At 41.4% G+C, this 24,917-nt stretch overlaps 1 protein-coding gene across 1 annotated transcript in view; it reads right to left on the bottom strand.

Moving 5' to 3' along the window:
* Positions 1-24,917, bottom strand: part of LOC127697240 (cation channel sperm-associated auxiliary subunit epsilon-like) — a 117,316-nt gene that overhangs the window by 65,577 nt on the left and 26,822 nt on the right. Inside the window, exons 2-7 of the mRNA XM_052200236.1 lie at positions 19,915-19,963; positions 15,396-15,469; positions 14,573-14,642; positions 13,548-13,618; positions 7,209-7,233; positions 1,999-2,076 (exon numbers count right to left, since the gene is read on the bottom strand). Of these exons, the coding sequence (XP_052056196.1) occupies positions 1,999-2,076; positions 7,209-7,233; positions 13,548-13,618; positions 14,573-14,642; positions 15,396-15,469; positions 19,915-19,956 (360 nt within the window). The 5' untranslated portion in view covers positions 19,957-19,963. The remainder of the gene's footprint in view (positions 1-1,998; positions 2,077-7,208; positions 7,234-13,547; positions 13,619-14,572; positions 14,643-15,395; positions 15,470-19,914; positions 19,964-24,917) is intronic.

The raw sequence follows: 24,917 nt of genomic DNA, 5'->3' as shown, positions 1-24,917 counted from the left end.
CTTAAAACTAAGAAGGGGAATCTATATCCTCCTAGGTCCCCTAAATCACATCTTGCCTTTGTTTTATTTGTTTTAAATTTTCTCCAAACGGATGCTAAAGGTCAGTCTGCAGCAGACCGACACTGGCACCCAGCTACTTCCAATTCCTACGCCATGGTTAAGTGGCGGGACCCTTTAAATAATACATGGAATGGCCCGGACCCCGTTTTAATCTGGGGGAGGGGGTCCGTCTACATTTTCTCTCAGGAAGAAGACGGTGCGCGTTGGCTACCAGAGAGATTGGTAAGACAGGTAAACATCCCCTAAACTGTTGGTAAGTATAATTAATACAAAAGGCCTTTTCCAAGCTATTTCCCACTTACTTGGGAAAGTAAAGTTCCTTTGTGTTCTTGCAAATTAAGTTGCAAGCCAGGCTTCTGGCCTGAGGACACTGAATTTCAATTAAACTAAACGTTTTGGGCTTTCCGATACTAACCAAACAGGTTTTTCTCTTAATCTCCTTTTATATTTCAAGCAGATAACACTCAGAAGATAAGCTCCTTCAGCAATGGCCCCCAGGTTGAGGATGGGTGGTTATTATAGCCAGCCAGCTCTTATCAGCAGAGCATTCACTCTGCCAGTGGATCCCTCAGAAAGGAGGCTGCATAGTATTCGGAAATATGCATGTTTGTTAATATAACAAACATGGGCATCAGTTGAGGTGCGAGGCGAGACACTGCAGGGGAAAAGGAAAAAAAAAATCCTGTCTCCGAATTTCCCTAAAAAGCACGCCCAGCTACATGGGGGTTGACATTGAAAGACTGTCCTTGAATTAAAAAGGCAGTCTATTCCCTCCTGGCCCCCCCCCCCCAAAAAAAGATGTCCTTAACGTTTAAGGGGGTTGGGCCTCTGCTCTCCCTCATTGGTTAAAAGCCCGTCATCCATTGGATGAACTTACTTGTATCCACTGAGTTGTTAAAAATAAATAATTAAGGGGGAATTGTCTCTTCCTCCACAACATTCAGCCAGCTGGCAACCCCCAACTCTTCCAATGGGCTACCTCCGGCCTTTGTTCCTGAGAACAATAAGGCACCTAACCTTGACTATCAACACCGCCCCAAGATGGTTTCACCAGACACCCAACAGAGACCCCGCCAGGCTGAAGGCAGGCGACCCGCTGAGACCTGGAGCCAAAGAAGACTCACAGCCCTGCCTTTGATGTGACCGGCTTCTGGGAGGGGTGGCGGATTCCCCCAAGACTATATAACATGTCATTAAAAATATTAAAGTTACTCTTGACCGGATTACACCGCCTTGACTCACATCTCTCTCGCCTTAACCTCAAAATTCTCTTAACAGGCAACCCAGTTCACATGTAGCCGCAGGCGGTCTACACTCTGAAGCCTGGCAACCAAAGTTAAACATCTGGAATCCAAATAAAGGTGTAAGGAACCAACTCCACAAAGCTGTCTCCTGGCCACTACCCACATGTTATGTTCTGGCATACCTCCATCCCCAACACACACACACACACACACACACACACACACACACACACACACCTACATCAGAGTGTTCCTGACTAGTCACTAAGATAGCAACAGGCTCATGAGAGCAACTGTCTATACTAATATTCCTTGGTATGTTTTACATTGAAACAGAATGCAAAATTCAACTCTTCAAAGCAGTAAATTTGTAAGGAATATAAGAAAGGGCTGACATATTTACTATGTTATGCCTTAGCTATGTTTCTGAGGCATGACTTCAATGGAGATACTCACAGGACACCTTTAAAGCACACAAAGGGTCTATCTCTTGACCAATGATCAGAATAATGCTCAATGGAGAGGCATATATTGCAGAGATCGAGGGCAGTTCAAAATACCTATGATGACTAAATGAAACATAACGGTGTTTTACACTGGCCTCAGGAAACTTAAAACACTATCAATTGAACTCGGTCCTCAGAACAAGACTGGGGACCCATGTGATCAAATGAATGATGATATTGGTGCTTACCAGTGACGGTTTCTTTGCGGTCCTTGTCAGCTCTTCCACGCTGGCACTTTCTGGATCGATCACCCAGATGGTGACAATCTATAAAACAAAATATAAGAGGCACAGATTGAGCTCTACGGGTTACAAAAAAAGAGAGAGACACAAAACTAACTTGGGAGGGGTGGGGTAGAGGGTAAATCTTGGAGTAGTCAAAGGATGAATAAGATTGCATACAAACAAAATACCTTGTATATATATTTATACAAAATACATGTATATATAATTATCAAGGGCTGGAGAGATGGCTCAGCAGATAAGAGCACCGGCAGCTCTTCCAAACGTCCTGAGTTCAAATCCCAGCCCCCATATGGTAACTCACACACATCTGTCATAGGATCCAGTGCCTCTTCTGATGACTGAAGACAGCTACAGTGTACTCACATATCAAAAATAAAGAAATCTTTGAAAAAAAGGGGGGGCTGGAGAGATGGCTCAGTAGTTCTTCCAGAGGTCCTGAGTTCAGTTCCCAGCAACCACATGGTGGCTCACAACCATCTGTAATGGGATCTGACACCCTCTTATGATGTATCTGAAGACAGTTACAGAGTACTAGTGTGTGTGTGTGTGTGTGTTGTATATATATACAAATCTTTAAAAAAAAAAAAAGGACACACATAAAATAAATGTTTGGGCTGAAGAGATGGCTCAGTGGTTAAGAGTACTGACTGCTCTTCTGAAGGTCCTGAGTTCAAATCCCTGCAACCACAACCACATGGTGACTCACAACCATACGTAACGAGATCTGATGCTCTCTTCTGGAGTGTCTGAAGACAGCTACAGTGTACTTACACTTAATAATAAATAAATCTTAAGAAAAAAAATCAAAGAATTAAAAATACCTGAATAAAATGTATTCACATTTCCCCCAGTTTTATACAAATTTCCTTTTTTGTTTGTGGCAAAACCACTCAAAATATTAACTCAAGTTTTTGTTATTGGTACTGGCGCAATGACTAAGTGGTTAAGAGTACTGGATGTTCAGAGGGACTTGGGTTCAATTCCCAGCACCTACATGGTGGCTCACAACTGTCTCTAACTGCAGTTTCAAAGGATCCAGTGTCCTCTGCTGCCTCTACAGGAAGCAGGCATGGAAATGGTACATGGAGATTCATAGAGGTAAAATATGCATACTCATAAAATAAAATTAAAAAACGTTTTTATTATTTTCTATTTTAAAACATCAAAAGAGTGTTTGTGGTTTTAATAACTGGAAAAGTATGAAGGTCCATGAAGGGTTAAAAAAGTCTATACCTTGAAGGGACTGATGGCGACCTTCTGTATCAATGATCATGCATATTTCTTTACATCTGTAAACAGACATGGCAGCCTTCCTATACACTTCAACATTGTGTTTTGAAAACAGAAAATGAAATCATTTTCTGTACGTCCTTTGTAACTTACCCTTAGTATCTGACTTCTAGGGCACTTCAATAGAAACATATACCATTGGAGGATTTTTGTTTTATTTTGTTTTCTTTATAGACATGGTGTGTGTTTTCTTTTTTTTCTTGAATAACTTATTTACACAGTCAAAAGCAAATTATATATTTTCAAATGTAATTTTTACAAGATATTACTTATTTTATGTATGAGTATACCATCACTATCATCAGACACCCAGAAGAGAGCATCAGATCCTATTACAGATGGTTGTGAGCCACCATGTGCTTGCTGCTGGCTCTTAACCACTAAACCATCTCTCTGGGCCCCAGCAAGTTATATGTAAAATAGGATGACAACAATAACAACAAAAAATTCCTCTTTCCCATCATTCATTTCCTACGAGTCTACAGGTATCTAACTAGTCATTGCCTCTGTTTCTGTAAATTCTGAAAACCTCTGTATAGAATCAGTAAAGATAACATCTTTCCTCCTTGTAATACAAACACATGCTTTGATGTTCTTTCAAAAAGCAGCCAATCTGGTCTAGTTTCTCAATGTCATGTCTTCCTGCCAGATGACAGGGTGAAGTCGACAGTGCTGACTGGGACACTTGATTCCAGGATCAAACGCAGATCACCAAGGTATGTGGCAACCCCCCCAACCCCACCCCCAAAACAACACACACACACACACACACACACACACACACACACACACACACACACACTGTGCCTTCTTGTTAGCTCTACATTCTAATTTTCCAAGCTACTGCACGGCAGTTTGTGTGGTAGATCTTCCACAGCAATGTGTGAGAACTCATTCCCTCTCTCCTCCCACCCTCACCCCTGTGCTATTCAGTTGGATAGAAATGGTAGTTTGGTGTGGCTTTGTTCCTTTTTTGTCTTATGAGAAAATATTAGGGTCTCTCCTCGTGTTCAAGGTCCACTGTCACTTCCGTGCATAACTTCCTCTGGGTTGTTGTTAAGATTCGAAAGATTTCCTTGTCCTTCTATATCTGCCTGGAGAACTTCAATATTTAGTTCAAAATACTTTGTAACTTTCATGTTGATTTCTTTCATGACCCATGAACACATGTACTTAAACTCTCTATCACATGGGGACTGGAGAGGTTGCTTAGTGGTTAAGAGCACCAACTGCTCTTCCAGAGAAGCTAGGTTTAAATCTACGCCAGGGGAATTTGGCACCCTCTTCTGGCCTCCTCAGGCACTGCATGTGCAAGGTGCACATTCATACCAGCAGGCAAAACACCCACATATGAAAAATAAGATGGAGCTGTTGGAATGGTATACATCCATAATCCCAGCATTCTAGAAGTGGAGGCAGGGGTATTGTAATTCCAAGGCCGGCCTGGGTTGCCTAGGGAGTGAGGAAAACAAAACAACAAAAATTAAGCCTGAAGATTTTCTAAGTAATTTCCAAGTTAAAGGTCTGGTGGTTATAGAATGCATGTCCTATTGCCTTAGTTCTCTATCGAAGTATATAGCCTGCTGAATGCTCTGTGTGTTTGAAATGGGTACGCAATATGATACAACGGTTATTATATTAAACTTATTCATTGCATTTAAATATTCGCTGAATCCTGGTGGTTATTTTAGCCACATCTGAACTACACTGAGGTGGTCTGACTTTCCGGAGCTGCTCTTAACTGTTATGGCTGTTTTGCTGTGGTGAGCTGAGCTGCAGGCTTCTCTTATTTGCTTTTTATCATGGTTCTTAAATATGGGAAGGAAGTCTTTCCTTCTAGAAAATCTTGGTAAAAGTTCCTAAGTACTGTGATGATGTTTTCTGTCTTTTATTTTGATGATATTCTGGGTGATGCTGACAGATCCCTGGGATATATAATATCGACATATCATAGCATAGTATTGGTTTATATATTCTAGACATTTATTTTAATTTTTATTTATTATTTTGTGTGTGTGTGTGGTGTGTGTGTGTGTGTATGTGTGCATGATATAGCCATATATCCAGTTGGTGGTTGTTTGCCATGGTGCTCATGTGGAGGTAAGAGGACAATTGTATGGAACTGCCTCTCTGCTTCCAGGCTCATGGAGGTTCTGGGGTTGGTTGCCAGGCATGTTCAGCCTCTACCTCTTGTTGTTATTTTATTCCAGATTTTCAAATATTTTAAAAGAACATGTCAATATAAGTTTTAGAACTGGGTCAGACTTCAGATTTTAAAATTATGCTAGATTTATAAACTGAATAAGCGACTTTATATCATCTTTTAAAGCAAGCTGTAATGATACAAAGTTGAGGGTGGGAACTTGTGCTGTGATACGGTGCACCCAGCACGCAGACTGAGAGATGATTGAGGTTAGGTATTCATAACCTGCAGGACGTCATTAGCATCAGTTGCTTCTCAAAGGCTGGCAAGCACCCAGAAGAAACCAACTGTTGCAGGCCCCTTCCAAAACATTAGTAAACTTTCTTCCCAATTTCTTTGGTAAAATTTGGGCTTGCCAAAGCACTGCTTTTTTTCATTATTATTTTTTCTTTCTTTCTTTCTTTCTTTTTTCTTTTTGGATACAGGGTTTCCCTGTATAGCCCTGACTGTCCTGGAACTCACTCTGTAAACCAGGCAGGCCTCAAACTCAGAAATCCACCTGCCTCTGCCTGTCCAAGTGCTGGAATTAAAGGCATGCGCCGCCACCACCTGGATTCTTTTTTCTTTTACATGAACAAGTCCATGCTGCTAGGAAAATCTAGACTTTTTTTTTTTTTAAGTCTTTTGAGACAGAGTGTCTCTTTGTAGCTGCGGCTGTCCCAGAACTTGTTCTGTAGACCAGACAAGTCTTGAACTCCAACTGCCTCGGGGTCCTGAGTGCTGGGATTAAAGGTGTGTGTCGTCACTGCCCAGAGTGGAAAATCTAGACTTAAAAAGTATTAGAGTTTCACAAATTATATATTTTGTGTAACTGTAATTAATGTCTCCTTTGTTTCTTGGTACAGAGTTTTAGACAGGGACTTGCCATGTTGCCCAAAACTGATTGTGCTATGTCCTAGGTAACATTCGACATCAGCAGCTGACTGAACTCCCTGCAAAGCCGAGGGTAACCTTGAACTCTGGACCTGGAGTGCTGAACTCTGCAGTGCTGACATGACAAGCTTGGACCAGCTCCCACACCCAACTTAGGTGGTGCTGGGGCTTGGTGCTTGACAGAAAAGTGCTCTATCAAATAAGCTACCTCTCCAGCCTACAAACTTAATTTCAGGTGATACTTTTATACAAGATCTAACATCGTAACTCACACTGGCCTCACATTTATGATTGCTGGGCACCGTCCTTTTCCTTACTCAGAACACAAACCGTGGGCAGCCTCCATAAGGCTTCTGTATTAACTGGGTTACATTTATCAATGTGTACCTTGTAACAAAACTAAGAACATTCTCGATGATCATTTATGCAGCCTCGATAAGCGTATTGCATGCTCTAATGTATTTTATGAATAATCCGGGACCTCAACATCTGCTAGTAGTTTCAAAATCTCTTTAGTGTTTCAACAGAAGATGTCTGAGTTTCTGCTTCTGCTCTGTTGTTTGGGAAGACTGTTGGAGAGAAGCCCACCCTTGCATAGATATGGGATCGAGCCTCCCTGACTAGGCCTCTGGACAACCCAAAGGGTCTTCAAACATGCTTAGAGCACTGACACTCTATGGGACATTTATGGCAAAAGCACTTTTGGGGGCTTCCTGGGAACCTAAAGAAGGAAGGCAGACCTTGGGGCAGCAACACTTGGGAGAGATGCAAAACCAACAAATGTTACCTGGCTTAAGTTGTGATAAACATCTCTGTGGAGAGAAAAAGGAAATACATTTCAATAAACATCATATGAAACATTAGTAGGAATACTTTGTCTTCAATATACACATTTCTTCTCTTTTTTTTTTTCAAAAGAAAATCCATTGTTCATGTATTTACTTCTCATTAAGGTAAGTCAGGAGAGGTGCAGCCTCACATGGACTCTGTCCAATGGCCTTCGCAGGAAGGTTGCTTCACAATTTGGCACAAACTGTGCCTCTGCTTCTTTGGTCGGAGTTACTGTCCCTGGATCACTCTGGTTTTGTTCTGTTTGCCTCCGGGAGTCACTGCACTAAGTTTTGCTTTATACCCATAAGCACACCTCTTGGCTAAGTGCAGTTCAGTTTTATCTCAGGCATAAACATCTTCATCTTTATGAAGAGCCCCCAGAGACCTTACCCCTAGCCAGGACAAATGACTTTGCACCACAGCCTCCCCGGTGTATTCGCCTTTCAGAAGTCTTGTTCCCAGCAGGCCTCCAGGAGCCAAGATGGCAGAAAGCAAGATACATTGTTTCTAAACCTTTGGGTAGTCTCTTGACATCTTGGTACATAGATATAAAGAGTTTGATGTTAAATGTAAAACAAAAACAAAGCCCATATATCGTACTAATTTACCAAATTTATCTATCACTCATTTGCAGTCATGAGGTCCAAGGGGTTTGAATCTTAAATGTATATTACCGAGTAAAAGAAGCCAGACTAAAACAGTACATACTACAACCCTGAGATTTCACCTTACACCAGTCAGAATGGCTAAGATTAAAAATTCAGGAGACAGCAGGTGTTGGAGAGGATGTGGAGAAAGAGGAACACTCCTCCACTGCTGGTGGGGTTGCAAATTGGTACAACCACTCTGGAAATCAGTCTGGCGGTTCCTCCGAAAACTGGGCACCTCACTTCCAGAAGATCCTGCTATACCACTCCTGGGCATATACCCAGAGGATTCCCCACCATGTAATAAGGATACATGCTCTACTATGTTCATAGCAGCCCTATTTATAATTGCCAGATGCTGGAAAGAACCCAGGTATCCCTCAACAGAAGAGTGGATGCAAAAAATGTGGTATATCTACACAATGGAGTACTATTCAGCCATTAGAAACAATGAATTCATGAAATTCTTAGGCAAATGAATGGAGCTAGAAAACATCATACTAAGTGAGGTAACCCAGACTCAAAAGGTGAATCATGGTATGCACTCACTAATAAGTGGATATTAACCTAGAAAACTGGAATACCCCAAACATAATCCATACATCAAATGAGGTACAAGAAGAAAGGAGGAGTGGCCCCTTGTTCTAGAAAGACTCAGTGAAGAAGTATAGGGCAAAATCAGAACGGGGAAGTGGGAAGGGGTGGGTGGGAGGACAGGGGGAGAGAAGGGGGCTTATGGGACTTTCGGGGAGTAGGGGGCTAGAAAAGGGGAAATCATTTGAAATGTAAATAAAAAATATATCGAATAAAAAAAAATAAACAATCTCCCTTCAGGGACTCAGTTCAGATCCTGAACTAGCTGCTTCCCTGAGCACTCAGAAATAAAGGTTTCATTTTTAAGCTTCAAAAAAAAAAAAAAACCAACAACAACAACAAAAAAAAACAGTACATACTATAGAATTCCAACTATATATTATTGTAGAAAATGAGAACCTACAGGAAGATTCAATTTTTTTAAATGTGATTTCTAGGGGCCAAGTAGGAGAGAAGAATGCATGTGTGGAACGCAAGTATTTTAGGATGGTGAGAATATGTGGTGCCAGGGTGATGGAGACCCACAAGTGTACATTTGTCTATGCTCGTGGGAAATACAGGACCAAGACCAGACTGATAATGCAAGCCCTAGACTTTTGGTGCTCAAGCACTGATGTTGGCTTATCAATTAAAGGAAATGTCACTCTTGGAAGCTATACTGATAATGAGGGTGACTATTTATAATATAAATGAAAAGTTGGAAAAATTAATGATGTTCACATACCTTAATAAAAAACCCAACAAAACTGACATATAAAATGACCAAAACAAATAGAATTTTATATATTATTCTTGAGTGGAAATATTCCTTAAATAAATTAAAATATTAAGATACAATAAATTATAAGACAAACCGTGGGGCACAGGCACAGTTGAGTGCTAGAGTATTTCTCTACCAAATATGAATGCCTGGCTCAATGCCAAATACTACAGAAATAAAATGAAATAAATAAAAATAAAATCCCAACAAGGGATTCTGTAGAAGTTTATAAACCAATTCCAAAGATTTATAGGGAGGAAAACAAATCCGTATGAATGTAGCTAGAGCCAGGTATGGTAGCACTGGCCTATAATCTTGCCATTCTGGAGGCAAGACAGTGTGTGCATTGTAGTGTGTGTATATGTGTGTATGTGTGTGTGTGTAAGTGTGTGGTATATATATTATGAGTGTGTAGCATGTGTGTGTATGCTATTTGTGTGTCAATGTGTGTGTGAATGTGCATGTGTGGTGTGTGTATGAGTGTGAGGTATTTATGAGTGTGTGGTATGTTTGGTGTGTGTGGTGTGTGCCTATACAACTAGAAAAACGGTCAAGAGAGGATTTCAAAAAGTGTGGGATGGGAGAGGTAGCAAAAGGAAACTCGTGATGTGAGAGTGAAGAGGAGCTTGGGGAGACAACACGGGGACGAAAATGAGGGGACAGTAGGGCAGGGGGAGAGAACCTACTAAAACCCACTGTAAAATGTCACAAAGACATCTGCAGTGCTGCTCCTTCAGAGGACCAGGCTTCAGTTCCCAGCACCCACAAGGAAGCTTACAAACGTGTAACTGCAGCCTTGAAGGATTCAGTGCTCTCTTGTGGCTACTGCACATGTGGGTACACAGATGGACATGCACACAGTCACTCATAAACATAAAATACAAAAAGAAAGTGTCATGAAGATATCTAATACCTTGTATATGGCTTAAAAAAAAACTAAATTGAAAGCAAACAAACAGTAACAAAGATAACACAGAGGCAAATAGATCAGCTAAATAGACTAGCTATCCTAGGAGGCCAGGCATTTATAGAAAACTGAGCTATAAAGAGGTAGACACTGTATATACATTATTCAGTAAATTGGTATGAAAATCAATTATTCATGTTTAAAAAGTGAATTTCTACCTTGAAGCTTCTTCAGAACTAACTCAAAGAGGATTAAGATTTATTTATTTATTTATTTATTCATTCATTCATTTATTTATTGGAGGAGGGGGGGTTCAAGACAGGGTGTCTGTCACTCTGTAGCCTTGGCTGTCCAGGAACTCACTCTGTAGACCAGGCTGGCCTTGAACTCATAGAGATCCACCTGCCTCTAACTCTCAAGTGCTGGGATCAAAGGCATGTGCCCTCACTCTCTGTGCAGATTAGGAATTGTATAGGAAAAAAATATAAAACAATGTAGAAGACTGTAATATAGCAGGTAAGGAAATCTTCCTTCCTTCTTTCCTTCCTTCCCTCCTTCCTTCTTTCCTTTCTTTCTAAGATTTATTCATTTTATGTATATGAGCACTGTAGCTGTTGTCAGACACACCAGAAGAGTGAACTGGATCCCATTACAGATGGTTATTAGCCACCATGTGGTTGCTGGAAATTGAACTCAGGACCTCTGGAAGAGCAGTCAGTGCTCTTAACTGCTGAGCCATCTCTCTAGGCCCAGAAATTATTCTTAGATGGATTTTAGTAGGCAAAAACTCACAAAGGAAGAATTTAAAAATTGATTGGCAAGAGTAAGGGCCTCTGTTAATAAGAGGGAGCAGAAGTAGCAATGTACAAAATAGTGATGCATAAAATAATCTAAACACTTGTAAGTAATAATGAACTAGTACAAAGTCTCATTAACCCGTACAGAAAAGAAAAGTAACTCAAGAATGGAACAATATACTTATTAACAAAGGAAAGTATTTCCCACAAGCCTAAAATACACTCAATGTCATTAGTAACCAGTTGAGTTGGTTTGAGTTTGTTTGGCCCAGGGAGTGGTGATATTATGAGGTATAGCCTTGTTGGAGTAAGTGTGGCCTGGTTGGAGTAGGTGTGGCCTGGTTGGATAGGTATCATCTTGTTGGAGTAGGTGTGGCCTGGTTGGATAGGTATAGTCTTGTTGGAGTAGGTGTGGCCTGGTTGGATAGGCGTGGCTTTGTTAGAGGTGTGACCTTGTTGTAGTAGCTTTGGCCTTGTGGAGGAAGTGTGTCACTGTGAGGGTGGGCTCTGAGACCCTCTTCCCAGTTCCCCCTGAGACAGTCTTTTCCTATTTCTCTTCAGATGAAGATGTAGACCTCTAATCTCCTCCAGCACCACGGCTGCCTGGAGGCTGCCATACTTCCTTGCCATGAAGATAATGGACTGAACCTCAGTACCAGTAAACCAGTCCCAATTAAATGTTGTCTTTTGTAAGAATTGCCTTGGTCATGGTGTCTCTTCATAGGAATGAAAATCCTGAGACACCAGTAAAGTGAAAATAAGTAACATAATTTCACATTCACTCCACTGTGCAGGTTTAAAAGCTAAGGCAATGGGAAGTGCTTCACGTGTCACATTCTGGGGAACCAGTAACAGGATGGGAGTCTTTTTATGTCTTGGGGCTATATAAAATAAATGCACCTCTCTGTGTGTGTGTGTGTGTGTGTGTGTGTGTGTGTTCTCCTGTCCTCCTTCCCTCGCTTCCACCCTCCCTCCCTCCCTCTCCTTCCTTACACCCTCCTTCCCTCCCCAGGATCTCAACTTAGAGGTTAGCACATGCTTGAGTAGGCACTCTACCAGTGGGCGACATGCCCAGCTCTCTGTAGTTTAGACAATTGTATTTGAGGTACATTCTTTATAGAAATTATTATTTAGACCAGTACTCCCCAGTTACAGCACATGTACAAATAATACAGGATCTTGTTAACAATATTCATATAGCAGGTCTAGGACAAATGAGTTGGCCTAACTTTCTTCTAACAACTTCCTGGGCTCTGATTAGTGGGATGCATTCTGAGTGGCAAAGCATTACAAGGTGGTGGGGTGTACAGCAGTGGTTCTCACCCTGTGGGTCATGATTAATCAAGTGTTATCAAATGGCTTCCTCTGTGGGTCATGATTAATCAAGTTATCAAATGGCTTCCTTCCATTCCTGTGTTGAGGACTGACTGAAGAACTAACTATGCAAGACAAAGACTTTCAAAATAGATGAGAGCCATGATCTGAAAAGTCAGAGGTCAAGTCTGGCGCTGTTGCAGTGCCTTGTAGTTTGCTTCTCGTATCCAATCTCACCCAAATGTACATCCTTATCTATTGAATGAGGATAACGGTTCTTACATGTCTATCATCATTATGAAAGCTGAGAGAAAGAATACATGTGTAAACCTGGGCATCGTTGGACACTTCGTGGTCACAGCCCTCCAGAAGCAGAGGCAAGAGGATCATCACAGGGTGGAGGCTATCCTGGTCAATAGGCTAAGTTCAGGCTAGCCCGAGGTATACAGGGAGATTCTGGATACAAACAGACAGCTGTGGCTGGAGACAAGGCTCAGTGGTTAAGAGCACTGGCTGCCCTCTTAAAGAATGTGAGTTCAATTCCAGCAACCACATGGGGTAACTTAGGAACTTTGGAAAGGTCATGGAATACTTGCCCCTCCCAGAAGGGAGAGACTAAATTACATTCCTCAGACATCAGGGAGGTCCCTGTGGCTAGGGAAGGCCCAGAGCCCATTGGCCACCTACCCCATTCCCTAACAACCAATTAGTTTAAAGGTAGCACTCTTCTGCCAATCTCATTATACCTAATGGCAGCTGCCCTGAGGACTGTATAAAAGGCCCACTGCGTGGGCTGCAGGGGTCATTCTCTCTCCATGTGCAGAGCAATCCCAGCAAGCCGGATATTAAATACAATTTCGCTTGCATTTTGCATCGATTTCCATCTGCATGTGGTTCACTCAGGGGTCTCCCAAAAGTTCAGGCTCTTCAGAGTCTTACAATGGCAGCTCATACCTGTCTGGTACTCAAGTCCAGGTGATCCAACTCCCTCACACACACATATATGGAAGCAATGGACCAATGAACATAAAATAAAATTAAAAAAAAAGAAAAAAACAGACAGATAAGGAAATGCACTAAGTGCTCAGAGTGTAGCTGGTATTTTTATAATTTCTATCTCAATAGTATTTTTGCAATACATTTGAGAATATCTTAGTTGGTGAATAGATGGTGTATGCAAATCATAGTGTGGATAAGGCACTTCTGTGATTTTTTTTTTAAGCAAGAGCCAAATACTCTGAAAGCCTTAATTACCTTTATATTGTACTTTACTTACACAACTGTGAAATACCATAAGAAGCAAACATAAGAATTATCCACAGTCAGATGCCGTTGCTCTTCCCTGATCTATGAGAAAATACAAATGTAAAAAGATATGTAATATTTGGAATAGATTCCAATATGGATATAAACCTAAATGTACTAAAGCAAATGGCAAGTCTGGCACCTCGCCCTTCTCTCTGTCTCTATCGTATTTCTCTCCCTTGTTGACACTCAGCTCTATCATGCTTCTGGCTCAGCAGTTCTCAAGCACCCAGGGGACAGGGTGAGTCTGGCAGTGTGCGGAGATGCTTCAGGTTGTCACAACTGTCTGTTTCGCACATGAGCAGAGTCCATGTCACTTTCATTCATCTGCTTCGTTCTCTTGAATTGAAGGGAAGGAGGTGGAGTCAAAAATAAGTCTCAAATTTGCCTTTGGTTTTGGCCATCGCAGTTGCCCTGTGTGACTTAGCCTTGTTCATCCAAGGCACCATTAATGGCCTCTCGCATGCTAAAGATGAGGAAGCTAAGCAGTAGTGACTGCTGTGCTAGCTAACTGGAGTGACACTGCCAAGACACTGCCAAGCTCATACAAGGCCTAGAGTCCAATCCTCAGGAGAAGGAGGGAGGGAAGGAAAGGAGGGAGGGAGGGAAGGAAAGGAGGGAGTGTGGGAAGGAAAGGAGGGAGTGAGGGAAGGAAAGGAGGGAGGGAGGGAGGGAGGGAGGGAGGGAGGGAGGGAGGGAGGGAGGGAACAAACTATTAAAAATGAAAACCGAAGTAAAAATCAGATATCGTGTCACAATTTATACTGACATGGAAAATAATGACAGACTGGCAGGAACTTTCAAATAGGTCTTATTTTTAGTTACCACTAAAACTGTTTAAGGCGATTTGTGACAGGAGAGCTAAAGGAGAATGGAATCCTGGTTGCTTTTCTCTTTTTCTTTTCAATATATAAGCCTTTTATTGTCCCAAAAGAGCCCAAATTGTACTTGTGATCACTTTCTGAGATTCAATAAATGTCACTAAAATCAACTTACTTGGGTTCCAGTTTTTGGTCTTATATTGTGAATTCCAGCACTTTTACAGTGCAGTGTTGTCTTGGGTGATCTAGTGTTCAGAAAGAACAGAGAAGAGGAAGTAATTACAAATATTATATGAGGCTGATTTAAAAATCCACCCACAACTTTTAAGCTTAAGCAATTCAAGTGGATTTTAGAACAACAACAACAACAAAAAAAAAAAGACAAAAAAATCCTCTAATATAGCAACTGTCTCAGCTGTTGTTCTGAGACACCATGACCAAGATAACTCGTATACAAGAAAGCATTAGTTGGGGATTTGCTTACAGTTTCAAAGGTTTAGTCTATTATCAAGGTGGGGAGCAGACAGGCACTGGATCTGTAGCTGAGAGTTGTGTATTCTGATGCATGAACAGCAGTCCAGGAGAGACACTGGGCTAGGCATGAGCTTCAAGTGACACACACACCTCCTCCAGCAAGGACACACCCAATCCAACAAGGAAAATCCTCAATACCTCCTAATCCTTCAGAGCAGACAACTGAGGACTAGACAGGCAAATATATAGCCTATTGGAGAGCAGGGTGGGGTGGGGACTCTTTTCATCCAAACTTCCAGGAGGCATTTCCCTTCTGCTTTCTAAGTGAGCTAGCCTTTCTTTGCACACATGTTTAGTGGAAGGAGATTTACATGACGTCAGCGCTTTGAAGTCTGAACAGCTACATTATGTGAATGAATGCCATTTTTACAATATAGGAACAAATGGATACACACACACATACACACACACACACACACACACACACACACACACGGCAAAACAACAACAAAAAACTTACTTACGTAGCATTGAGAATTTTACAACTTTGTGGTATTTCCCATGATACAAATGAGCTTCCTTCATACTCTAGGTTAATCTAAGAAATGAGATGAAAGTACATGTTAATAAAAACAGCAACAACACATTGTTCATCTCATTGTGAGGTTGTGGATTCAACTATCTGGTTTGTATTGCTTTAAAAAACAGCTAAAATTCAGTTCCTTTGATAGTGTGTGAGTGGGCTGCTTATATTCTAATGGTAATTTGTGTCTCCTGTTTGCCCCAAAGAGGAGAGAGGCTGCAGGTAAGACACTGAGGAACCCTGCACCCAGTTAATTCTGTTTGATAAATAAAAATGTCAGCAGGTGACACCTGGGAGAAGAGACAAAGGCAGGGTTCAGGTTCCCCAGCTTGGGACCATGAGGAGGGAGGAGGAGGAGAAACAGAAAACACATACCCACCCCCTACCCCCCACTCCCAACCCCTACCCCCCACCCACCCCCCACTCCCTACACCCCCACCCCCACCCCCACCCCCATTGAAAGGAGAAGAAGGGAGCAGGAGAGCTGCCACAGCACAGCTGGGCCACAGGAACCTGGCCTTGCAACCTGATTAACCAAGTCAAGAGCAGCCCAGAGGGAAGACAGAAATTCCTAAGTAGTAACTGGAAATTATCGGTAGGAAAGTAGATTCTAACAGCGTGGAGGGTGGGTACTTGCTGCTGCCTAAGGCATATTTAAAAATACACGTCTGTGTGTGTCTTTCATCCAGGAACATAAATGGTAAAAAACAGGAAGAAACCCTGTGCTGCCAGTTCTTGCTTACTTTTTCTCTTTTTCTTTCTTTCTTTCTTTCTCTCTCTCTTTCTTTCTTTCTCTCTCTTTCTTTCTTTCTTTCTCTCTCTCTCTCTCTCTCTCTCTCTCTCTCTCTCTCTCTCTCTCTCTCTCTCTCTCCCTCCCTCCCTCCCTCCCTCCCTTCCTTCCTTCCTTCCTTCCTTCCTTCCTTCCTTCCTTTTGTTGTTTTTTTTTTTTTTTTTTTGGTTTTTTGGATTTGGTTTTTTCTGAGACAGGGTTTCTCTGTATAGCCCTGGCTGTCCTGGAACTCACTCTGTAGACCAGGCTGGCCTCGAACTCAGAAATCCACCTGCCTCTGCCTCCCAAGTGCTGGGATTACAGGCGTGCACCACCACCGCCCGGCTCTTCCTTTTGTTTTTAAAGATTTATTTATTGTTATATATAAGTACATTGTACTTGTCTTCAGACACACCAGAAGAGGGCATCAGACCTCATTACGAATAGTTGTGAGCCACCATGTGGTTTCTGGAATTTGAACACAGGACCTTCCAAAGAGCAGTCAGTGCTCTTAACTGCTGAGCCATCTCTCCAGCCCCTATGTTCTGGGATTTTTAAAATATTATTCCTACAATTCAACAAAGTAGAATGTCAAAGGAGAATTTGTGACATGCCAGCAGTCAGTACACCTGAGAGTGGAGAGATGGCTCCTCCAGGGGTGGGGCAGTATTGATTCCAGCACACATCAGGCTCCTAAGTACCTGTTACTGCAGTTCATGGGATCCTACTTCCTCCTGCCTTCCAGGAGTACCGGCACACACTACAAATGCTATCATGCCTTATAGGTTACCTTTTTCTACCTTTATGGGTTACCGTTTTCTAAATCTGCACACACACACACACACACACACACACACATACGTGGGGGGTGGGGGAGAGAAAGAGAGAGGGAGTAGTAGTGTAACTCAGTGTGTTTGGGTCAAATTTATAACATCCAGAGAAAGAGAATAAGCTCTATATAATAGAGAGTCCTAAAATTAAACAATATCAAATATATACATTTTACTCACATGTAGATCACTTAGCAAAATTGAGCACATTTATAAAGAAAGGCTTAACCAACCTCAATAAAGTATTGTAATGCATTCTTGTCTTGGGAATTATGTAAAAGAACACATGTGATAAACCTGCACAGAGCTGGACAGACAAACGAGTGCATGAGGAGACAACTCTGCATGCCTCTTGCGACAGGCTATTTGATCACTCTGCAGACCCTGAGATTGTTGACTGAAAAAACCTGTCTCTAGTTGTGGTGTGGCTCAGCCCTAGAGCACACCTTTAGCCCAAGGGCTTTCTGTTTATTGTCAGTGGGATTAAATAAAGTCAAACCACAGGTGAAGAGGTGGAGCGAGCAACCACCTGACAGAATGAACTTAGGATAACACCAGAGAGAGTAAGAGGAAGTTAGGAGAACAGAGAGGCACACGGGAAGTACCAGGGAAGGACATTGAGTCTGAAGGGTTTCTAAGACACTGTGGGGAAGGAGAACTGGCTTTTTCTTTCTGGAATGTCGGGTTGAGGAAGGGTAGCTGGGTGCTTGCTCTGCCTCTCTCAGATTTTCCTCCCAGATTCTGGCTCCTGAGTCTTCATTTGGTAACGTCAAAAGATTGGAATTTTGTTTAAAAACAACAACATTCAATATTGTGCCAATGATATAAGATGTTCCTATTGAGAGAAGCTAGATGAACGGTACTAGGTTTCTCTGCAGGTTGTCCTAGGCCTATAATTATTTATAAAGAAAAACAAACAAACAGAATTACTGGGAGACAGAGATTGCTTCTTGGCCTTTTGGCTAAGATCAAGTGTGTAATGTGTGTCTGTGTGAGATATATATATATATATATATATATATATAGAGAGAGAGAGAGAGAGAGAGCTCTTAGTTGATTGGTAAAGTACTTATTGTGCAAGCATGAAGACCTAAATTCAATCCCCAGCTCACATAACAAGCTGGGTAGGGAAGCAATATGCATAATCCCAGCACTGTGGTAGCAGAGCCCAAGGAATCCCTGAGACTTGCTGCCTAGCTGTCTAGCCAATTTGAGAACTCAAGTTTCAGTGAGGGATGGGTCTGGAGGTGGGCTGGAGAGACAGTTCAGGGTTTACAACATTTGTTGTTCTTGCACAGGAACCATCCATTGCTTCCGTTCTAGGACATCCAACATCTTCCCTCTTCTGACTTCTAAAGGCAGAAGGTACACACAGGGCAAACACATACCCATGAAGAAACTCGCACACAAACAAATCATTAAAAAAAAAAAAAAACATGTAGGGTGATTGAGGAAGACATCAAAGTTGACCTAGTAATAGATTGGTTAAAAAAAAAAAAACCTGGAAAATGTAATAATACTGATTTTTTTGGCAAAGACCTACTCTGAGTGAGAGTATAAAGTTAACTGTCATTTTGGGAAGAGTCGTATAGACTGTAGTCTTTAACTCCACTCTTGGCTACATAGAGAGAAAAAAAAAAAAAAAAAAAAAAAAACAGAAACAGCAAAACCTCCACAAACACAAACCCTGCAGAGCTCGGTGGAGAAGATCGTTCATCACAGAGTTGTTTGTGGTGGTAAGACTCCGTCTGTCCACAAGGAGGGGGACACGGAAGTATACTCAAATTGGTAAGTTGTCCTTGTGAGTAGACAGCATTCAGAGAGGAATTATGGGGTGATAGAGATGGCTCGGCCATTTCCAGTCTTTGTTGCTCTTGCAGAGGACCCAAGTTTAGTCCTCTGCATCCTTCTGACAGCTCACAACTGGAAGACTGTGACTCTAGCTTCCAGTTCCAGAGCCTTCTTCTGACTTCCAAGGCCACTGCACAGGTGGTGCACATACTTAGATGCAGGCAAAATACTCATATACTCATAACCTTTTTTTAAAAGAGAAAAATGAACTAGACATGGTGTTAAACATTTTTTAAAAGTAATACAGAGACCGAGAGGAACTTACATTTACAGCTCTGGTTTACATCTGCTATAAACTTACAATTGTTGAATAACAGTTACTATTTTCCTCTTAATAGTTAGGCAAAATAAACACATACCATAGCCCCATCTTTTGTTGTTGTTCTACACTGTTGGGAACACAGGAAGTCCCAAGTGAGTGTGCACTGTGCAAACAGGCACAGGCATGACAGAAACCAGGGTGTCTGAAGCTCGGGAAATTAGCAGAACTTGTCTCCATGTGGATCAGACCCATAGCTGGTAAAACTGTCTTCCTCTGGTCCAGGTGAGTGTTCACAGACAATTATTCAGTCTGTGGCAAACCTGGCACTGGCAGCTTCCTCCTCTCTTGTTTACAGCCTGAGGCTGCTGACCTACAGAGATCTCCTAACCAGACTATCAAACCCTTCTCCTGTGTTGTGCATAAAACACATGTTGGGTCCCAGGTTGGTGCATTAGTAGATGTGGCTCCAGTAGAGTGTACAACCAACCCAATCCCCAGCTTTAGCAACTGTGTCTGTCCTTTCTTCAGTTCTTCATCTTACCATGAGCTCCACACCACAGGATCATGAGACTATGTGCATACTTAAGGGCATGTATCAGAGGGAGTGAAGATAGAAGGGTAATAATGAGATGAAAAAGAAGATACAGAGTTAAGTATCTCCTGAGCAGAGATAACAGTAAAACAAAGTGTGACTACCTCTTTGAAACCCCAGACATAGTAATCTTTTAAAAAGGTATTTGATACTTACAGAACTCCTGGTACTAAAAATAGAATAATCTGGGCTACTCATGTAGTATCTGTGGAGGGAAAGGCAGGGTAGGAATATTAACAGCAGTTTCTCCTTGACATATGAGAGATTCTACATATGGTGAGGGGATGCCCAGGATTCTGCCCTCCCTGGGAAGTGAACCCAGAGCTAAAAGTAAGGTCGGTGACCACTACCCATCAGTCTGGCTGGTCAGGACTTGCTCAGAGCGTTAAAATATTAAAATGACAGGCAAGTCCCCTTCCTTATTCATTTTGGATTTTGAAACAAGATCTCACTTACATGGCCCTGACTAGTCTGGCAATCACTATGTAGCCCAGGCTAGCCTCAGATTCCTGATAAACCAACTGCCTCACTCCCCTGAGAGCTTGGATTTCAGGTGCCCACTTGCCATAAACGTTACATATATTTTACATGCATTACTCATTACATACATTAGAACAAACACTACTGGATATATTACACTTGACTCTTTGACTCTTTCTTTAATGAACTCAGCTAGAATTTAGAAAACCAAAGGCTGGAGTTTCAGAAACCAATAGTTTTTGTTTTAGAACACTAGAAATGAAACTTTTAAATCCTTGTTCATGATCATTTTTATACTATTCATTATCTTGGATACGTTAATTTCAGGAAAACTTGCCCATCTCCAGAGGCATTGTAGACGAGAAATACAACGAGCCATTGTGTGCATGTAATTAAGTAAACGTCAAGTAATCACAAAGTACAAGAACAGACAAAATTCACTTTCATAACATATTCAACAACAAATGTAATCGCTGTAAAATAATGATCAGTAAGACATTTTTACATTCTTTTTACTAATTCCTTGAAATCTGATGTATGTATTACAATCCATTGGATGCATTAAAATCCATCTCAGTTTGAAATGTATTTCAAAAGCTCACAGGTCACACAAGTGGCTGGAGAAGCTCATAAAACTGTAGAGAACATCTTTATGTCTGTATGGACATGACACCTGCAATAATAAATCTCATGGCCTACGGCTTAGGCGGAAATTAGGTAGAACATTCAGGAGGCAGAAAGAATTATGGGATAGATCAAGGAGAGTCAAGGCAGTGTGGAAGATTCGCCCGGGAAAATGTGATGAGAAGGTCATTTGGTACCTGAGCACAGGTAACCAGACGCATGGTAGAATATAAATCAGAATAAGTGAGTTAATTTAAGATATGATATAGTCAAAGAAGAGTCTAGCTCTATGGACAAGGTATCAGTAAATATATGTTGAGTCTGAGTCTTAATTCTAGGAGCATGGGTGGGGGGATGTAGAACCAGACCTAACGTCTATATAAAACATCTTAATATTTTTCTGCCTTCCCTTCTGTTTGATGCTCTATTTCACATCTACTCTGCATATTTAATTGCCATTGGAATGCGTCCACTCCTAAAAAAAATCTTTTTAAGAATGATTTTTTTAAAGATTTGCTTATCCTTATATGTAAGTATACTGTAGCTGTCTTCAGACACATCAGAAGAGGGCGTCAGATCTCATTATGGATGGATGAGCCAGCATGTGGTTGCTAGGATTTAAACTCAGGACCTTCGGAAGAGCAGTCAGTGCTCTTAACTGCTGAGCCATCTCTCTAGCCCCACTCTTAAAATTTTAAGTTAGAAACATTTTTTCCTGTGTGTAGGTGCTGCAGGATGGTCTTTTGCACTGTGTATTCAGATGTTTAATTCTGTGCCCTGAGATCTGGTTGTAGTCCCACCATGGGCATGGCCATGATTATTAAAGAATATCCTGTTTCTATGCTGTGTAAAGAATGCTCTTCAATTACCTGTGATTGGTTAATAAAGAGCTGATCCACCAATGACTGGGTAGAGGAGATAGGAAAGCTGGACTTGCGATTCCCAGCCAGTGGGAGAGCGAAGGGAGGGAGTAATGAGAGGTGGAGAGGAGAGGAAGAGAGAAGAGAATGGAAGGAAGGACTCTGTCATGAGGTCCAGAAGGAGGTCACCATGAGCAGGTGGACAGAAGGAATTTGCCCTGAGGACAGACACACGTAACAGGAGTAGCCAAAGCAAGATTAAATGCAAGCAACAGGCCTATAGCTGGGAAGAACCACACTAGCATAGAGGGTTTGGATAGATGAATATATGCCCAATCATTGTGCTTGAAGATTGTTGAATCAATTTAATAAGACTCTGTTTCTCATTACTTAGAAGCTAAAAAAATCAAACACCTTCAAATTTTCTCCTACATAGGCAGAAGTTGCTAGGAAGCTATTATGTAATTCTTTTGTCAAAATTACAGGAGTCTTAATAGTTCTCTGAATTCTTATTTCAACAGATATTCACCATCATTAGACATTTTATATGGACATGTACGGATCAAAAAAGAAAACACATGCTTTTATATAGCACTATAAATTTGAATGAGAAAGATTTTCACCCTAGTTTCCCCCCCCAGCAACTGAAAACCATCTCTCACTTCCTATGGATTTAATATATGATCCTTTACATTGTATTTGGAAGTGTCAGGAAAAATACAAGTGGCAGTTTTGACATTTTAACTAATAAGAGTTGAAGTATGCAGTGTAATTTGTGAATGTGCTGGTGGCTAGATAAAGGTGCTCCCTTTCCTGACAATTTGCTGGTTACCTGCTCCTCAAAGAATGGGATCAAGGGATGTTGTAAAAGTTGCATATGATTTACTAATCTAGATGGCTCTGTTAATGATAATGCCTTCTCCTTCCTGCTTTCTTCCTTGTGTCAATTACTTAATGTGTTAATGTCGGAAATGGATCTGAGCAGACTTACAGACAAAGGGTGAGCAGATGAGTCATAGCCCTGGCTTTGATTCCTAGCCCTGATTCCTAGCCTCTAAAAAATTAAAGAGCATTAATTGACTAACCCTTGACCTTTCCTTCATTTTGTCATAGATAACTCCCTTCCTAGTTTCATGGCTTTTCCCCCATTTCTACAATTTATGGATTATGCCTTTTAGGTGAACCATTTTAATCTCAAACTCTGTGCCTATTTGTGGATAAACTGAGAAAACATTTTGGGGACTAAAACCGTTCTACTCATTACAGGCTCGGCTCCATACATCTGCTGGAAAGCTAGAGGAAACATATTCTCTTGGCGCACAATCAGAATATTTATAAAACTTCATCACTTACTTGGATCAAGGCGAGCACCAACATATTTCCAAGAGCAGACATCATGTGGACATATCCTGTGGCTATGCAGCCTGGTTAAAACATTACAAGGCCAGGCATGCTGGTACATGCTGTTAGTCCCAACAATCAGGGAGCGTAGTCAGATAGAGCTCCGTGAGTTCAAGGTCAGCCTGATCTACAGAGTGAGTTCGAGGACAGCCAGGATATGTACAGACCCTATCTCAGAATAAAATATTACAAGAGAAGATGTATGTATATGTATGTATGTAAACAAACTGCTGGATCTAGGCATGTTCACACACACCTGTGGAGCTGGAGGACTGGGTGGTGGGTGGTCCAGCCCATTCTAGCCTAAAGAGTGAGACCTTTTCTCAAAAGGCAAAAGAACCCCCCCCCTCAACGTATTGATAAATAATTCAAGCATCATAGAGAATGATGTATTAAATCTACCAAAATGCAAATGATGGAAGGATTTCATGTTACTTGTTGTGAGATGTGATTGACAATTCTATAAGGGTAATCTATCAGTTAGAGAATCCTATGAGGAAAGAACAACTCAAAACTATTAGTTAAATGTCTGAAAACTTATTGCTGAATGTGGTAGTAAATGCTTCTCATCCAGTGCTCAGGAGACTGAGGCAGGAGGATCAGCCTGTGCTATACAGTGAGACCCTGTTTCAAAAACAGAGAAAATGGGAGAGAATGCCAGTGAGCTAGAGAGAGAATGTATATCAGAATAAGCCCATCAAGATAGAAGGGATTTTTAAATATGCAAACAGAAAACAGAGATACAAAGAGGAGTATGGCAAGAAAGCTGATGATAAGATTGATCAAGATTTTTAAAAGACACAAATAATATTAACCAAAGGTGTCATAATTATAGGATAAAGCAGATATTAAAAAGGTAATCTCTGAGCCAGTGAGCTGGTTGTCTTAGTGAGGGTTTCCATTGCTGTGAAGACACCATGACCAAGACAACTCTTATAAAGGAAAACATTTAATTAGGGCTGGCTTACAGTTAAGAGGTTTAGTCCATTGTCATCATGGTGGCATGCAAGCAGACATGGTGCTGTAGAGGAACCTTAGAATTCCTCATCTGGATCTGTAGGGAGCAGGAAGACAGTCCAACAAGGCCACACCCATTCCAAGGCCACACCCACTCCAACAAGGCCATACCTACTCCAACAAGGCCACATATATACTCTAATAAGGTCACATCTACTCTAATAAGGCCACACTACTAGTCCCACTACCTATGGGGGCCATTTTCTTTCAAACCATCACAATAGGTCAGCAGGTGAAAGAGCTTGCTGTGTAATCCTGAAAACCCAGGTTTGATTTCTAGAATCCATGTGAAAAGCCAGGTGCAGTGACTCTAGCATACAATGTTAATTAAGACAGGAGGCAGAGACATAATAAGCTGGAATGTGCTAGTACATAATATAGTGACACAGATAGCAAGATGGATCCTGCCTCAAACAAGAACAATACAAGGTATAGGGAGAAAACTGATTGGTGGTTCATGTTTATATTCTCAGCATTTTGGGCCTTAGGCAGGAGGATTATCATGATTGGAGGTCAGCCTGAACTACATCCTAAGTTTGAGGCCAAAGTGTGCTATAGAGTGAGACCCTGTTTTGAAGAACAAACTATACAAACATACATGCATGCATACATACATACATACATGTGTGTACACATGTGTGTAAGGGTCCAAGGTTCACAGAAGAATGATACCCCAGACTCAAACAGTGTGTAAACACAAAGAATGTTTTATTCTGTATGGGTCTCCCATTATCAAGATAGAGAGACCACCAATCGAATGTGCAGGGCAGATTTAAG

The sequence above is a fragment of the Apodemus sylvaticus genome, chromosome 12 (assembly GCF_947179515.1).
Source record: "Apodemus sylvaticus chromosome 12, mApoSyl1.1, whole genome shotgun sequence".
In the NCBI taxonomy this organism is placed as follows: domain Eukaryota; kingdom Metazoa; phylum Chordata; class Mammalia; order Rodentia; family Muridae; genus Apodemus; species Apodemus sylvaticus.
Note: the sequence above shows the minus strand (reverse complement) of the source record. Positions and strands in the feature narration are given on the sequence as shown.